Raw genomic sequence first — 17,164 nt, 5'->3', positions numbered from 1 at the left:
TGCTTGTTTTCTTTGGGTGACTAACTGTGCCCATGTTGCTCATTTGTGAGTGTACATGTATAGCGTGTAGAGGATCAAATACAAAAATCACATCGTGTGGGGCGTAATCCATAGTTACTGTTAATGCCAACTAGTGCTCAGCATAATTCGTGCTATCTTCTGTTGGAGGACAAAGCAATCCAATCTGAAATGATTTTAGAGGGGACTAGGAGGAAAATAAAGATTTGCATGAAACTGTGTGTATATGCGGTGTGCACCAGGCCAGGGGGTATTCATTGCATTTAGTCCCTTGAACAAGGATCTCAGTGGCTGCTGTCCCCTTTCAGAAGCAAGGGGAGATTCTGCTTTTCTTGTAGAAGCTGGGCGCAGCTGGCCCTCCTCTTTTCTGTTGGAGGCAGGTAAATCTGATGGGTTTGTGAGTGTGACCATGAAGCCATGTGCCAGCTCCTGACACAGAAGGTAAAATGTCCGGCTCAGGGCTCGTGGCACTTGCCCAACAGAGTCAGATGGCGACATGGTGGAAGGTGCTCACCTAAACTGCTGCAGGCTGACCACAAGGGCGGGCATGTGAATACAGGATAAATTGGTATTCGAATCTAGCAAAATAGGTTGGTAAAGCTACAGTGGGCATGTAGGGAGAAAAGCACAAAGGGGGAGAGTAATATGCAAGGTGAAAAGGAAAATGAGGGAGAGAGCATAATTATTTTGTGGGATATTTTGCATTTGAATGCTGGAATTTTCCAGAATGCAAATCAAACCAACCCTTGGAAACACCTGCATGTGTTTCCAGCTCACAAAATCCTCTGATTGCAAGAGCTGTTAAAGCCCTGTTGGTATGAAACCGTCTTTAAAAAGAGGGTCCTTTCTGATATTTAGTCTTAATTCTTTACCTAACACTATACTTGCAATAGGATGTCATATATATGACATCACAGAGTAAGGTGATAAAAAATAATGTTGTGGATGATATCCTTCCAGTCCAGGTGAAGCCATCGGCCTTAGCCTTTTCTTCTGACAGAGGGCTGCACACTGTAAGGCAGAAGGTTTGAAGCAAGAGCTGAGAACGTAAAGCTACATATCAGAATATACTCCGTGCATCGTGACTAATGATTACTTGCAATATTATTTTATTTCATTTTAGTTTATTTTGATACCTCTTCAGGGAAGCTTGTCTTCTTTTCAAAATCAAAATGTCTCTATTTATTCTATGATTTATTTTAAAAATAAGTATTTCAACTATTATATTGAAAGGTTCTATATCACAAGTATCAAACCATGGGTCCATCAGTTCACGTTGCTTCTCCTGACCTTCTATGAAATGATTAAAAAGTATGTAAATAATAAAAAAATTAAAAAATAATTAACTAAAAATCAAAATGAAGTCTCAAACTTGTAAAACATATGAGAATTCTAATGCAAAACTTTTTACATTTTCTCGTCACTGGAGATACTACTCAGTTTTCATAAAAAATGTTCATTTTGTCTAAGCACATTTTATTGGTTTTTGACTGGTGAAATTGAGGCAGAAGTCTGAATCCCAGGAAGACTTTTTCAGCCTTCTCTATTTGTAAATTATGTGAACTGGTAAGCAACTGTAAATGCAATCATTTGTTTTGAAGCAGGAATTTTTTAGTGGAGATGTGTAAGACAGATCACAGCAGACCTGAATAGTTATTATAGGTCTTATGTATTTAAGAAACTCAGAATTTGGCAGTAGATGAGCTATATAGTTCAGTGTGTTGACTAAACCAGTGCACAAGATAATATCTGTATATGGTATCGTTTGTGTGGCATGTCATTCCAGAGCTTAAATCTGAGTGGGTATGGCTGTGATGTACGTGTTTATGTGCAGCTTACTCACTCCTTAGGGTATGCTTTCCTGGACCAACATATTGGAGGATTCTGTTTGTTTAAAGCTATTTTTCCAGGACAATATCTGTAATGGGTGTGTTGGATACAAATGTAAAGGTGAGATATGTAATCATATAATACCATGGCCCTAATGTAGATGAACTATACTGACCCGTTCTATCCAAAGTAACATCATCTCCTAAAGCAGCATTTGTGTATTTTTATGCCCAAATGTTATGCATTCCTCTTCAGCAACATTAAATAGAGCAAGGTGTAAAGAGAGACCAAAAAACAGAAAGACAGGTTGTCAGGAGAGCTCTGTAGTCTTTTGCTGGCAGAACATGAGAGACCACTGATCGTTTCCAATTTTTTGAACTAAAAATGGCATGTTACTTATTCCTATCTAGAAAACAAAGCTACATCTATATGCCTAAAACAAAAAAAAAATCGTTAACCACATAAACAGGCCTAAATCATCCCATTGAGGTTGTCTTCTAGCTCACTTAGGAGTAGCAAAGATCTTTTATGCAAATGCTGAATATTGCCAGGCTGAAATTACTGAAGATATGTGTGTGTTACTGCATACACATGGAAGATGGTAAAGAACATAATGATAAATTGATCCATTCCATAAGACCATGGAAAGGCTGTCTATGGTTTTCTGTGAAAATCTTGACAGCAAGAGAGAGAAATGGAGAGCAGGAAAACAAAATAAAAAGAAGGGCTTTTTGAACTCCTACTCCTGTAGCTGCGCTTGTGGCTATAGTCAGCTACAATACTTGCCTGAGGATTGACAGACATCTTATGATCAGCCTATAAATCATGGCGGCTCACAGATCTTTGTAGGGTGTTTCTACTTCTTGCGTAAGCCTGATGTCACCGCTAGCAAAGTAGACAAGCATCCCTTCCTATGCAGGTACTGCAAGTATGGTTTTAACAGGTGAATGCATACGTCCAAGCAGCATAGTTATGTCCAAGTGCTAGCTTCATTCTCTTCGTCCTCTTTTGCCATCTGTCTGGCATGCTGAATTTTATGCCATCAAATATTAACTGCCTCTTGGGAGTTTCTCACTGGAAGAGCTCAGCCTGGTGCTTGCAACTAGAAACCCACAACTATGTGAACATCCCAAAGGATGGGGCAGGCACTGGGGAAGTCCCAGACTGGACTCAGTGACGAGTGGGAACTGGATTCCACAGCTGGAGTCAGGAACACACGGATCGAGATCAAAGGCAGATGAACAGACAGGGTCCTCCTCAAACATCAGCCATTGAAGGAAGAGCATTGACCCTTTGATCCCTCAGCTTTTATACTGAGCATGGGGCAGATGGGATGGAATACCCTGTTGGTCAATTTTGGGTCACCTGCCCTGTCCGGTCCTCTCTGCAGGTGGGACCCCTCTGCGCTTTTCTGTTTCCGACCCTGTAACGGGGCAAACAGCAAAGCGAGCTGACCTTGGGTGTTATAGCAATAAGTCTAAGCAAGAGCCTCTGTGCATACCGTTCCTTGGCACAAACTGTCTTATCACTCTGAATGAACCTTTTTAGACACAACATGCTGTTAATTTCAGAGAGTTAGAAGAGGCGTAGCTAAGAAATAAAATTACTGATCAGAAAGTTGGTTCTGTTTTACCTCAAACCAGGACACCCTTCTGGGGTAGCTAGGGATCTGGGGCAGCTAGTACCTCCTTTTCCCATCAACTTCACCTGTGAATTGTTTTCCATAAAAAATTTCCATACAGTTTTTCTTTAGAACAAGAAGGTTTTCTTGATGTTAGATGCCACGCAGTGTTTCATGGGAATTATTATGTTAACTGCATTTCCTGAAAGCTTAATATTCTACTTCTCTCAGAGTCTGTGGCTGTTTTACTGTTGCTGGCAAACAAGATTTCATACATATCCATCATGGCTTTTATGATGAAGTTTGAGTCTTCCACACTGAAACTGAGGTAACATCTCTTCTTTGAGAGGGTCAGACAGCGTGCCCAGGCTTTCTGACTGCCTGATCTTGTGTGATGTACCTTCATTCTGCCTGTGCTGATGAGTTCTCTGAGAGATGGGATTGGTAAGGTGACCTCTGCTTTTGGGATGGTTTCCTCTTCTTGAAGCTTTGTGCTGATGCGTTGCTCAGCATTGGATGCATCAATACAACACTCTCATCTATAAATGTCAAAAATGCTCTCTCTCTGTGCTTTGCAGCCCTCGCTACTCTGTCGCTTTTATCAGCAGCCTGTGCTAGGAAGGTGCATTGACTCCCTTTTTTCATGTGCTGAACAGCTGTTGCATGACCGAATTGCTCCCGGGCTTCAACTGTGGAATGGGGGAAAGAGAGAAAAACGATGACTCTTTCACAACTGGGTTGAAGAAATTGTTAAAGAATATCAGTAGTGTCTGAGTCAGATAGGCGTGCTTGTAAGCATAGGGAGATGTGCTCCTGAACAAAATGATAGATGGCGAGATGGTAACAGTTTTGTTGGTGTAACTAACCAGCTGGATGTGTAAGGGGGCATCCCGTAGTTGTCATACGTCGTTGTAATTCACACATTAATGGTTTACTGCCTCATCAGTTGATGGAATTTCTGCTTGGATGTTAATTGCACACGATGCAAGTTCCTCTTACTCTAACCCTGGAGTTTCACATTATAGAACTTCATGTTGCAGTTATCAGCCAGAATATCTTCCTGAGACATTAGAATTTCCTCTCCTAAAAAAGGACTCGGGCATATTTCTAACCAAGTGTTATTTCTTAATGTTGCCGAAAGGCTACTGTGTCAATTACTGCTAAAGCACAGGCAACGTGGGAAGATAAATGCCAGTGAGGTATTCAGCAATTTGCTTATAAATCAGGATTCATGTAAAGGAAATGCTTTTTTATAATAAGGTTGCTCATTGCAAGTTTTATTGCTGGAGATTTTTTTGAGCTTTGTGGCAATCAGCTGGGATCAAGAGAGGAGCAGTCATTCCTCACAGCCGCTGTGTCAAGTTTGCATACCTCTCAGCAGTGTTTTCAAATACGCGTTCTCTTGAATTCTTGGTGGGGAGGAGTGGAAGACATTTAACTTTCAGTGTGCCCTACTGAGCACTGTATGATTCGGTACCACATGTTAAGTTTACAGAAAGTGACTTAGAGTTTCAGAGATGACAAGCACCGAATGCTGTTTATTTCAGGATGGATATCAATACAGCATTGCGATCTACTTGCATTTACCCTGCAGCTAAACTGGGGGTATTGTCTGCTCCTTCCAGCGGCCTCCCCCACTGATCTCTTCTTGCCCTCACAGGACTCCCAGCTCTGCTGGGGCTGGACCCCAATGGGCACCAAACCACTGTTCTGGGAAGCACCTGCTTACGTGCTGGCTCCAGATCCCGTCCAGAGCACCAGCTCTTCCTGAAACCACACTTGGCTTTTCCAAGATGCGCAATTCAGTTTCACGAATTACTGACATTTCTTTATTATGGCAGTATAGCAAGTAGCAAGTATAATACTAGTCTTTCATTGATTAAGTAGAAGCACAGTGGCATTAGCTCTCCTGCATACCTGAGGATCTGAACTACGACTTTAATAAACAACTTTATTCTATATATTTAAGGAGATCCTGGATTTCTCTATCATACTTCCATACTTTTATTGGCTATCACCTTCCACCATAGACCGATAAGTTATGTAATATTCAGTTAATTACTTTTTTGATACCTTAAGCATGTGCACAGTCTCCAATCATCATCAGCATTAGACGCTTAATTCAGGTTATAATAGCACTAAATTCAGGTTATAATAGCACTAGCTCTCACCTTTGAACATCTCATTACAGGTAATTTTTGCCAGACTTTTGGTGGACTACAGACCTCCATATTGCTAGCGTACCATCCAGCTGCTTATCGGTCCCACTCTCAGTCTCCTCATTATTTCAGTTGAACAGCTACAATAATTAGATTCTTTATTTTTCAGACTTCATAGACAAGCTTAAGACTACACTAGGCAGGAACACAAAATTGCTTTTGTCTGTAGATCTTGGTTATCACTTTGTATGTCAGTCGTTATTTTGCTCAAAAACAAGACCTGGTGAGGTTCAGTCCCTGCTACAAAGCTGCCTTGACCAACTTACTGAAGCTAAGCCGGTACAGCCTGAGCATCTAATTAACATTTAATGTTCTATCTAGAGCAAAAAACAATGTCTGAACTGTATTGCATCAGCTTGCACAGCTCTCCACCTTTCTGGGTATGACTGTACTTCCATGCTAGTCCTGACAGCTGTGCTTGTGAAAGCTGGCAAAAGATACTTGAAAATGTACTACTCCGACTATACACATGCTGGAGGTGCTTCATAAACCTGTAAGTTGTCTTGTTACAGAGTTTGAATCATGGGAAATTTGTATTTTTCTTGCCAGAAATGCCACAGACCTGACTCTGTTGCAAAGTTTTTCTAGTCCAGTTCTGCCAGCTCAAGAGGGAAGAAATGCATGCCAGGTAACTACCCAGGATGGAGGGCTGCTCTCCATCATTCCTGTTGTTTCCCAGATTGCTTGCTCCTTTATGTAGATGGACGTATAATGCTGATTTGTTTTTCTGATACTAATATTGCTAAATTTCCAAAGGTCACGTGGAGACTCCATTGTTTTAGGGACATGACAGGTATGCAACAAAATGTCACCTGCTCCAAACAACTCATCATCTAAAAAAATATCTGGCCTGATTTTTAATCTCAATGATCATTTTGGGTAACTCATTCAGGATTATGTGATAAAAAATAGCCATTTTCTTCAGGAGAATTGCTTATAAATGTCTAGTTGACATAGTAGCATGTGATGCCTTATGCCATTTAATTAGCATGGTTCAGTGATGTTTTATGCTTTTAGTAACATACATCAGTACTCATGCTGCAAAGGATATAAACAGGTGGGTTTTTAAGTATTTTTGATCATTATAGACACAACATTGAGATTTCTGGTGTGTATGACTCCTGAAAGTATCATGAAATAGGCAAATTACTGAGTGCACCAGCTCTGGGTGTTATTTGAAGCCGTTGTGTTTTGCATATTTCTATGTGCTCATGCCTGCATTTTCTCTATTCTTAACTGGGTTTACTCATGCCTTTTGGAATTCCTGCCATGCATAAAACAAGGTGCTCGTGCTGCGGCCAACAAAGAAGGAGCCACAATGGGTTGGTGTGTCTTGCATGCTTCGCTTGAGCCTCTGCTGCTGGTCACCTTGGAGACAAGAAGTGTCATGGACTGGCCCCACAATTGCTTTAACAAAGTGGCAGCTCCTACATTTTCTGCTTCATATGTAATTAATGGCGTTTCTTGAATAATCTGTGGTTGTTCTGATGTGAGGCTTTTACTATAACCCATGATGGCAACACATTCCCAGAGCGTCTATATTCCTCCAGGTATAATATGTGATATTTAATTTGGAAGTTTAGCAAACCTTATTCCAGTTCACCTGCGGTGGTGTGAGGAAAGTCCCAGAAAGGGAATAACTCTGCTAGCTTTTCCCACAGTGGCTACCACAAATAGGTACTCTGAGAGGACTGAGTGTGTGTTTGCAGCCTTTTAATGCAGAAAAGTACTGAAATACCTCTAGAGATCATGGAGTATCTGTAAAGCCATATTTATCTTGCGCCATCCAGCCCTAACGTATTCTGAACTCTTCAGCTCTCTCCCTGGCCCAGGGCAATGACATGAAATAGTGCTGGGTATTAGGATTTTGTATATTTTCAGTTAACACTATTGACTCCAGATAAAGTTTTAATTCTGCCAGCAGTGCTTCTTTAGCATCAGCTTTCCCATCTTATTCTACTTTACAAAACTTGTCACGGTATTGGAGTGCATATGTGCCCTTAGCACTCATACCACAGAAGACAACGCTCCCATTTTCAGTTATTCATCAATAGCCTTTTTCCTCTTAATAGTACTGGGCTCTCAGTTGTCATCAGCAGGCAGAATTCTTTCTTAATTGATATCTTTTGAAAAAGCAGGTTCTCTTTCATGCTTACTGCGTGTTGTGTACAGTCCTTGCTCGCATTTCATGCCAGCACCTCCTACTAGGTAGTAGTCTGATCAGTTCCTGAACCACCAACGCCTGATCTCTTAGGGATTTGTGTCTCGTCTTGAATGAGCTGGTGCCTAAGAAGATGCCGAGCCCAGCCTCTGGGGCCTAATAAGTGGTGAGTTTACTTCTGAGCCTTTACGTAGTGGAGACAATGTTAGTTTTTCTCACTTCTGCTCACTTACCTATTCACATTAAGCCAGTAGGAACTAGTGTCTTTGCACTCTATCTGTGTCGAGTTAGATTTAAATTGGATCAGTGTGTTCAAACGTTATTGATGGGGAACAGAGAAAGACACACACCCCTTGACTTCCTTATTCCTCTAAAGGCAGGGCTAGAAATTCAACTTGAGTTGGAGCTGCTTGGTCTGTGGGTGGTTAATAATAATGACAATTTGCATTGTGTCTTTTTTTTTTTTTTTACTAGCTCGGGCAAATCTCATGTTTTGAGGAATAAACTTCATAGGAATCATGAATAATAAGTAGATAATTCATTATTCATATCTGTCTGCTGGGGAAGAAAATGTCACAGAATGGGTAGGTGACTGGACCAACTTTTTGTAATGACTTGATGAAAGGCATAAAAAAGTAAAAAAGAAAGCTTATGCATCCTAACTGATTCCTCTGCCTTAAACAATGAACATTATTTCTTTTAACATTATTTGACTTTAAGTAAGTCTTGTGAATATGATTAACATGCCCAAGATTATCCAGGAGGATAAATTATTCATGCAAATTACACTTTTATAAATGATATAGAGAGATTTCTTTAATTTCAGATTACAGATTTCTTTAATTTCACTAACACTGGTAAATTTGAAAATGAGATTTTTTTTTCTTTTGAAAACCTTTCTTTGCAGTGCTGTAAGTTGCTTCACGCTAGATAAAATAGGATAAACAATGAAAAAAGGGCCTGACTGCAGAGATTACAGGGCAAAGCAATAGGATTGTTTTGAAATAGGTCTGTGCGAGAGTAAGCCAGATTTAACCCTGAAAGCTGGCAGACATTAGTGTTAGCTCAGAGGTAGCTTAAATCTGAGAGTACTGTAGACCAGAAATCGATTTTGAAAATTTCATGCGTGAAGGCATAAGCACACAATCAAATCTCAGGTTTGAGGGAGGGCTCCGGGTTCTGGGTGTGCTCATGTCTCTCTGTGTTACAAAGGTTCAAATGCTTCTCCTAGGACGCAGTCTGTCATTTTAGGAGAGGTCCTTACCTAACTTTAGTCTGGGAGATAAAAAACATTAATGAAAAATTTGTCTGACAGAAACATCGCAGTGGTTTTTATCTTGACGTATTAAATGGCTGGGAGTTTAGAGGTCTGGGGTTTTTTTGAAACAGTGCACTGTTCAGAGCTTTCTTTGGGTCTTACATGGTTCTTGACATGGGCTGTTTCTCGCAGTAACCTGTGGCAGTAACATACAGCACTGTGTCTGCCACCAAGGGAAAAACTCTACGTAATCTAGTGGGTGGGCAGGTAGAGAGAAACTGAGGCACCTGCAAAACTGCCAGTTACTTCCTTGTTGCAGTTTTAGTTGTAATTTACTCTTGAAAGTAAATTCTATTACCAGTAATCTCGTGCAATAAGAAGACATTTGAAGATTATCGGATCTAACCACAGAGCTTAGGCTGGATCAAAATCAAGGCACCAGAAATTAATCCTTTCATGTTTTATGAAAACACATTCACATTCCTAGATCTGACTTCAGCTATTACGATTGACGTCCAGGGCCAAACCAGACTGATTTGCAAAATCTCTAAGAGGAAATAGCAAGTCTAAATACTTCAAACGAGCTTGTAATTTAGTAACTGCAAAGCTATGTTATGTCATGTTAATAGGCTAAGCATATTATAGAAAAGAGGAGGCTCAAAATGACAAAAGTAGCAGACAGAAAGGGCTCAAACCTTACCTTCAGTTTGTGTTACTCCTATGATAATCTGGAGATGAAAAGTTATATAAAGTTTTGATAAAGTGACAGCCAAATAAATATTAGTATGATAAGTAGATGTTCAAACACTACAGAGTTGAAACAGGCAACGAAAATAAATAGAACCCCTTCAAAACTGCAAAATCCTGTTGATTGTGACTTGTAAGTAAGATTTACTTCCTAAGAAGGTGAAAACACATTGACATGACATAGCTGACCCCCGGCAAGGCGTGTACACCAGCTCATGTCCTGTGACCATGTTCTACCTCAGCAGCACCACCCACTGCAGGTTTGCTTCAACACAGGTGGCAGGAAGACCTGCAGCCTCATTGCACACTGCATATTCACAGCAAGGGTGGTGCCGATGGCTGCTGGGTTTGCTCAATGACTACTGTCACCTTGTGACAGATAGGATGCATGCACGATTCAGCCCGTGTCAGAGAAATAGGGGGACTTGTCCCCTGTGTGGGTCCCCTATTACTTGCTACTCACCTCCCACAGGACTACCATTAAATTGATCACAGACTGCTCAAGACATACTCTGAAAATTGATCTGAAACCCAAAAATCTTTGTTTCCAGGCAGTTCTTTGCCCTGGCTCACTGTGCAGCCTCATGAGCACCGGTGCTGGGGTAGGGCAAGCATCAAGAACACCTGGCCAGCAGCTGGAGGGCACGGGAGCCGCTTGCAGCAGTGACTCGGGGCGGTTACACCAGCAGCGTGTCGGTGGGTTTCACAGTTTTCCCACTGCAGGAAAGGAAGCAGAAGGGAGCTCTGGATAAGATCAGGTTGGCTAAGATCAAGTATTCTGAGGAGGCAAAAAGAGCTGACTTACGGAAAACATGTTATAGGACAAAAGCAGTGCAAGCTGTAAGCAGTCATCCATAAGGTGAACAGTGTTCAGGTGTTTTGTGAAGCCAGACTAGAGAAGCATTCCTGTAAGAGAACATTTTCTCTAACGCGTAAATAATTAAGCAGTGGTGGTATTTTGCCTTTAGGCAACAGCATTACCATAAAGTACTCATCAGTAATACAAACAGATGTAAGGAAATAAGAAACCATTTTAGGTCAAAGGATTTAAAGTCACACAGAAGAGGGACAGTACTTTTGGGCTTTGTGGAGAGCTGAAAACCATCTACAACAGGCTTTTAAATCCCCTGAACCAGCAACTTGGCCAAGCACAAGACAAGCAAGGTTTTATTGTTCAGCCATGGGAGCCTCTTGACATAGACATACAGAGAAGATCTGTGTTACCCCTACAGGGTATTACTGCCTCCTTCCCCTGGTCCTGCAGCAGGGCTGGATGACTACGAAGTCTGTAGAGAAGCAGTGTTGTTACCGGTGAAGTTCTGTATCTTGCAAGACTCGCTATAACGTGTGAAAATGGAAAAGAAACAATCTTCTTGTTGTGAGATCTTTTGTTGTTGTAAGTGAGATCTTTTTTCAAAGAAAGTGATAAGAAGTAAATTCTGGTATAATCTGTGAGATTGTTGCCTCTTTACCATTGTAGCACTTGACTCTGACGCTCCTGGTAGAGGCAGGGGAGGACCAGTGTGGCCAGCAGCCATCCCTCTGCACTGCCTCCGCCCTTGCGAGTCTCCTGCACACATTGAGACCTCTTCTGCTGAGCTCTGTGCTGCAAAGCAGGAGGAGAGCACAGATCCTTTGATGATCTTGATCTAAATAGCATGTTGTCATCTGAATTAAAGGGGAGAGACTGCAGTGGATGAAAGAGAAGCAATATGCTTATTTTCTGGTCCAGTAGTGCTGTTATTCTACCTGTGTCCCAAGCCCATACACAAATAATTGGGAATTTGCTGTCTTAATGGCTGTTGGGTTTTTTTTATTGTACCTCTGCGGCTGTGGGGGTGAATGTGAAAAGGGTTTTGCACATGTACATATGTGCTTTTGGTAGACACTGCACAGCTAAAGCCTCTTTTAATTTTCTCTCTAATTTATTTTTAATTTTGTAACCCCTCAGGGGTAAATCCTTATTATATGATGTAAAATCATCTCTTCTACAAAGCAGCTTATTTGTTGATTTTTAATTTGAGCCAGCAGAGGCAAAGCTATAGCTTTTTTCCAAACACTATGAGCTCCTCTGTATATGAGCTTTTTTCCAAACACTATGAGCTCCTAACTGTCAAGTGTGTGACTTACTGCAAAATTACTAAAAAACATAAAACCTAAACCTGTCCTTCAAGACAGGGCGAAGAGGAGGTTTGTATTTTTCTGTACAGTATGTTGGACTTCTGAATCTAAAAACATTCTTAATATGCAATTTGCTTTTAAATCTATCATACGTTTGGATTAGACTGAATGTGAAGGCTTACATTTCCAAAAGCTCGAGTGGTGACAGAAGTTAGGGGTTTGTTTTTTGAAAGGGGATCTCCATCAAAAGATGGCGCTGTCTGAAGATGGCATTACTCTGTGCACTCACATAAAGGCGTGTTCACCAACATCCATATGTGCTTTGGCTCTCTGGAAGTGTTGCCTTTAAGCTAACCTGCACACTTTACAGTTTAGTATTTATTTATGTGACTGGCTGGAAGCCTTAGTCACAGTCCTATTGAGATAATAACAAACACACTCGATCTGACATAATCTCTCTTCCCTTTACATTCCGTGGGAGAGCTGTTTATTTTCAAAACACTGGTTATCTCATCCTAAACAATTCACCCAGAATATGTTAGGTGAAAAACGCTTTCAAAATGACTTACCAGTGAGTTCAAGTGAAGGCATCTACATTTGGTCCTTCTGGCCTACAATGCTTACAACTCAAAATATCTGAATAATTAGTTTGCTTTGAGTTGTAATCAAGGGAAATAAAAAACAACCCCTGATTATTTCTCTTTGTTTTGTTTTCAGTAACATGATAGAATCATAGACTCGTTTAGGTTGGAAAAGACCTTTAAGATCATCGAGTCCAACCGTTAACCTAACACTGTCAAGTCCACCACTAAACCATGTCCCTAAGCACCACATCTACACGGCTTTTAAATACCTCCAGGGACGGCGACTCAACCACTTCCCTGGGCAGCCTGTTCCTATGCTTGAGAACCCTTTTGGTGAAGAAATTTTTCCTAATATCCAATCTAAACCTCCCCTGGCACAACTTGAGGCGATTTCCTCTCACCCTATCACTTGCTACTTGGGAAAAGAGACTGACACCCACATATTTTTTCCCCCATTTAGTTTTTATGCCAAGGTGATGTTTGTTTCTATCCAGGCTGTAGACTATTGAATGAAGCTCTTGATTGCCTCTGCTTCTTATTTTAATCTTCCCAAGTTAAGTGAAGGCTTCCCACTTATCTCCCTAATACCCATTTCTCTTCTCCTTGTTGCCTGAATTCGCTGAGGATGTCATCTGTGGTAGCTTTTCAGAGGTCCTCTCCTCCTGGCAGCCCATGCCTTCTCCAGGCTGTTTACCTATGGTGGCCCCATCTCAAAACTGGGACTCCACCTACCTCTTCCTTGATTTGTCCATAGTATTGGACTGACACTCACTGCAAATAATCATCTTCTTTCTCCTGCCCCTCTCCCCAGAAAGTCTCCCACTTTAGGAGCAGTTCATTCCCTTCTATGAATTGTGATGACAGTGCCAAAGAAATAGAAAGCAGTAAACAAATAACAGTCCCCAAATTAAGAATGTTAAACATGCATTGCTTTTTACTCAGATATACCCTCAAATAGCATCCATCAGTTTTGCAAATGCTTGTAGACCTGCACAACTGGTATGTTAATGATAAATGATAATAATAATGTGGACAGAGGGACCCTGGTCAGAAGCCAGACCTTGCATGCACACTAAGTAACAGGAGATACAGCAAGTGAGTGGAAGTGAAGACTAAGTGTGTTCCACAGAGAAAGATGCAGCTTCTGCACAAGAGTCTCTTCCAGGAACAAATTCTCTGTTTTATTTCTGTCACGCTGAATGCCTGTACATCTCTCTGCTTTCCGCTGGGCGAGACAAAGACACTTGCTGTGAAGCCAAACCAATGTTCATCAGAGTTGCACGGTACCTGCATAAATTCATTTTGGCGTTGTTTTTTGCTCTGCAAAGCCTTCTCAGCTGAACCTGATCTTTTACAGTTTGGAACATCTCAGAGCTGTATATCAAAGATAAAATATCACTTGCCAAATATTGTTCTTATTTATCCCATTAGCCCAGAGACGATTGAGAAAAGAGAGAACCATGTATGTCAGTTAAAATTATAGATTTAATTTCCATCTCTGGAAACTCTGAATTTACATATTGGCCATAAGTCATGACAATATGTTCCTTTTTAAAGCTAAATTATTTGACCACCTGTGAACGTTACAGTGATCTGTGGCTGGACATTGAAGCTGGAGAAAGCAAGCACTGACAACCAAAGGTACCAAAAGATTCCTTGAGATTTGTCAATAGTGCTTGCTTGCAGCCTAATTCTAGTGCAGTTCTTGAGGATTCTGTTTCTTTCTGCCTTGTAGGTACCACCAAGAGCCTACTGCCATAAAAACAGATTTAGGTGGGATTTTCGCTGTTGGAATAGAGACTGCAGTTTGATGTCTTTGATTTTTAAACTTTCTATTTACAATTAAAAAGAGAAATTGCTCTGAAATGTGAACTGTGCCATTCCATTGCATTGATGTTTTTGAATTGGTGTTTTAAAGGTATTATCAGGGCTATGAAGATGATTAGGGGATTGGAACACCTCTCTTATGAAGAAAGGCTGAAGGATTTGTGTCTCTTCAGTCTGGAAAAAAGACGGCTGAGGGGGCATCTTATCAACGCTTACAAACGCTTAAAGGGTGGGTGTCAGGAGGATGGGGCCAGGCTCTTTTCAGTGGTGCCGGGGACAGGACAAGAGGTAACGGGCACAAACTTGAGCATAGGAAGTTCCATCTAAACATGAGGAGGGACTTCTTTGCTTTGAGGGTGGCAGAGCACTGGAACAGGCTGCCCAGAGAGGTGGTGGAGTCTCCATCTCTGGAGACATTCCAAACCCGCCTGGACGCGTTCCTGTGTAACCTGCTCTGGGTGACCCTGCTCTGGCAGGAGGGTTGGACTAGATCTCCAGAGGTCCCTTCCAACCCTACCATTCTGTGATTCTGTGATCTGGGCAGCATAAAAATTAGAGATACAGTTTCAATACCTGGAAAGGATCGATCTGCATGACTTACACTGATTTCAGTAGGAATTAGGACATCTAATCTTAAATGCCTTTTTGAAAAGACCTCCCTAAATATTTTAAAAAATAAGATCTAAAATATTCTTCTTTCTGCATGCTCACGTCGTCATAACAAATGCATAAATTTAATCATAATTCATATGGCTGCAGTGCATTGTTCTTGGACCCCAGAATAAACAAAGGGTGGGAATTTTCTTTTTAGTGAGTTTTCCTCTGAGTCAGTGGTAACAGGAAAGTGTACCATGGTTGAATGTACTGACTCATTCTTATTTAAGATCTTAAATAATTAGCCTGCTAACCACCTTGTTTCTGCTATATCTCTGCTGCTTACTGAGAGAAAGAGGAAAAGAGAAGGGAGGGAAGGAAGGAAATTAAGGGAAGCTTTTTCGTGTTTACAGTTTTGCATGTAGTCTCATTATCATTGTAACAAATAATTAGGTTGTTGCCTAATAATATCTCACTGGAAGTGTGTACGTGTGAACATCTGTTAATGAACAAACGTCAAATGATTCAGATGCTTTGTTCAGGTAAATACCCATTCAAGTCACTCAGTGGAACCAAGATCAAACATCTAAGATCTTGAATCAACTTCTGAAGTAATTATCCCTTTTTCTGTGATTGCATCTTAGAAGATCTGAGATAGTCCTGTGCTATAGAGAGCCTTACATTTCTGATGGTATGGCAGTATATATATCAGTGGGTCTATTTCAAATAGACCCATGTTCAACATTCTCTTGTTCAACAAGAGAATGAATGCACTTGTGATGATGGAAAATGATGAGGGAGAATTGGGAAGCCTGAGCAAGTTTTGGTGGCAATTGACAATAATGTTCCTTTTCTTGTGTATTTTCCACCACTCATTTTGATGATCACAGGCACTTAGAAAGGCTGCAGCAACATGAACAAATACCAGAATAGTGGGGTTTTTTTAAAACTTTCAAAACAGTTGAAATTCCATTTATGATACTTTGACAGTACAGGTCAACCCTACTTAGATCCGTGTTTAGGCTACAGACTCTTAAAAAGCTCTGGTCATACTGTGTTCACTCACAGTCGGTTTGCCCGGCCCCTTTCACAGTGGGGTCCCATCATGTCTGGAGCTTACTGTAATGCAAATAAGTAACAGGTTTGCCCACCCTCACTAATGAGCTGGTTTCTTTTGAATGGAGAACAATAATAATCCCTAGCCTAGCATGAGGAATGCTTTGACCTTTTGAAAGTTGCGGGTTTGATCTGCAGACTGTATTGTATTGTCAGTCTTTACGTGGTGGAAATTAAGTACTGGGTGATTGACAGGGCTCCCATAGAAGGCAGCAAACTTGCCTACTTCAGAAATTGATCCTGGGAGCAGAGCAACCTGTCACGCAAAATCTGTTTGTCTCAGTGCAGCCTTTCTCTGACCAAGTCTGATATTTTGAACCTCTAGGATCATAATAACCATCTGCCCAAAGGTGATGCTGTTACTCTCCTGCTCTAATATTCCATCACGTTTGCAAATACTGGTAATCTCCTGCTCTGGCAAAACCCTCTTGCATCATGTGTGATACATTTATCAGTATGTGTGTGAAGTATAAATGTGTGTAATAAACTGCTCTATTCTTTAGCATTTTATATGTGTATATATGAAAGTAAAACTAAGAACACATTTACAGTCTGCCCAAGCTGCACTTGTTTTTACCGGCATTGTTTACATCTTAAGGAAAGTGACAATCTGACCTGCACATATTACTTTGCCAAGCTGGCTGTTTTAATATCTGTGAGACAAATAGGGTGTGTTAGTTTTCACCTCCTTGCAGTACCTAGTTATATATGGTGCTTTTCAACTGCATATTGTAAATGCGAGAGATCTTGTAGGTAATTTCTCCTGGCAGGTGGCTATTTTGTGCATCTAAACCTAACTCTTTTACATAATTGTTCTTGTTGTTTATTACCACAGGAGAAGAAAACTTGCTGGCAATTTTGAAAAGGAGATGGTGGAAATACATGATCCTGGGGATAATAGATATAGAAGCCAATTACCTGGTAGTCAAAGCTTACCAATACACCACTCTTACTAGTGTTCAGGTAAGGACTCAAAGGATTTTCCCTTTTGAGGTAAGATAATAGGCTCAATGTGGTCAATGGGGCAGCATCCTTTGGCTTCGGTGCACTGATAGCTAGTTCCTGCCC

At 40.9% G+C, this 17,164-nt stretch overlaps 1 protein-coding gene across 1 annotated transcript in view; it reads left to right on the top strand.

Annotated features, from left to right (window-relative positions):
- Positions 1-17,164, top strand: part of SLC35F1 (solute carrier family 35 member F1) — a 254,971-nt gene that overhangs the window by 182,480 nt on the left and 55,327 nt on the right. The window contains exon 3 of the mRNA XM_054195079.1: positions 16,932-17,059. Coding sequence (XP_054051054.1) covers positions 16,932-17,059 — 128 coding nt within the window. The remainder of the gene's footprint in view (positions 1-16,931; positions 17,060-17,164) is intronic.

This window comes from Rissa tridactyla, chromosome 3, assembly GCF_028500815.1.
Source record: "Rissa tridactyla isolate bRisTri1 chromosome 3, bRisTri1.patW.cur.20221130, whole genome shotgun sequence".
Lineage (NCBI taxonomy): Eukaryota > Metazoa > Chordata > Aves > Charadriiformes > Laridae > Rissa > Rissa tridactyla.
The sequence above is the reverse complement of the archived record's forward strand: the minus strand, read 5'-3'. Positions and strand labels throughout refer to the sequence as shown.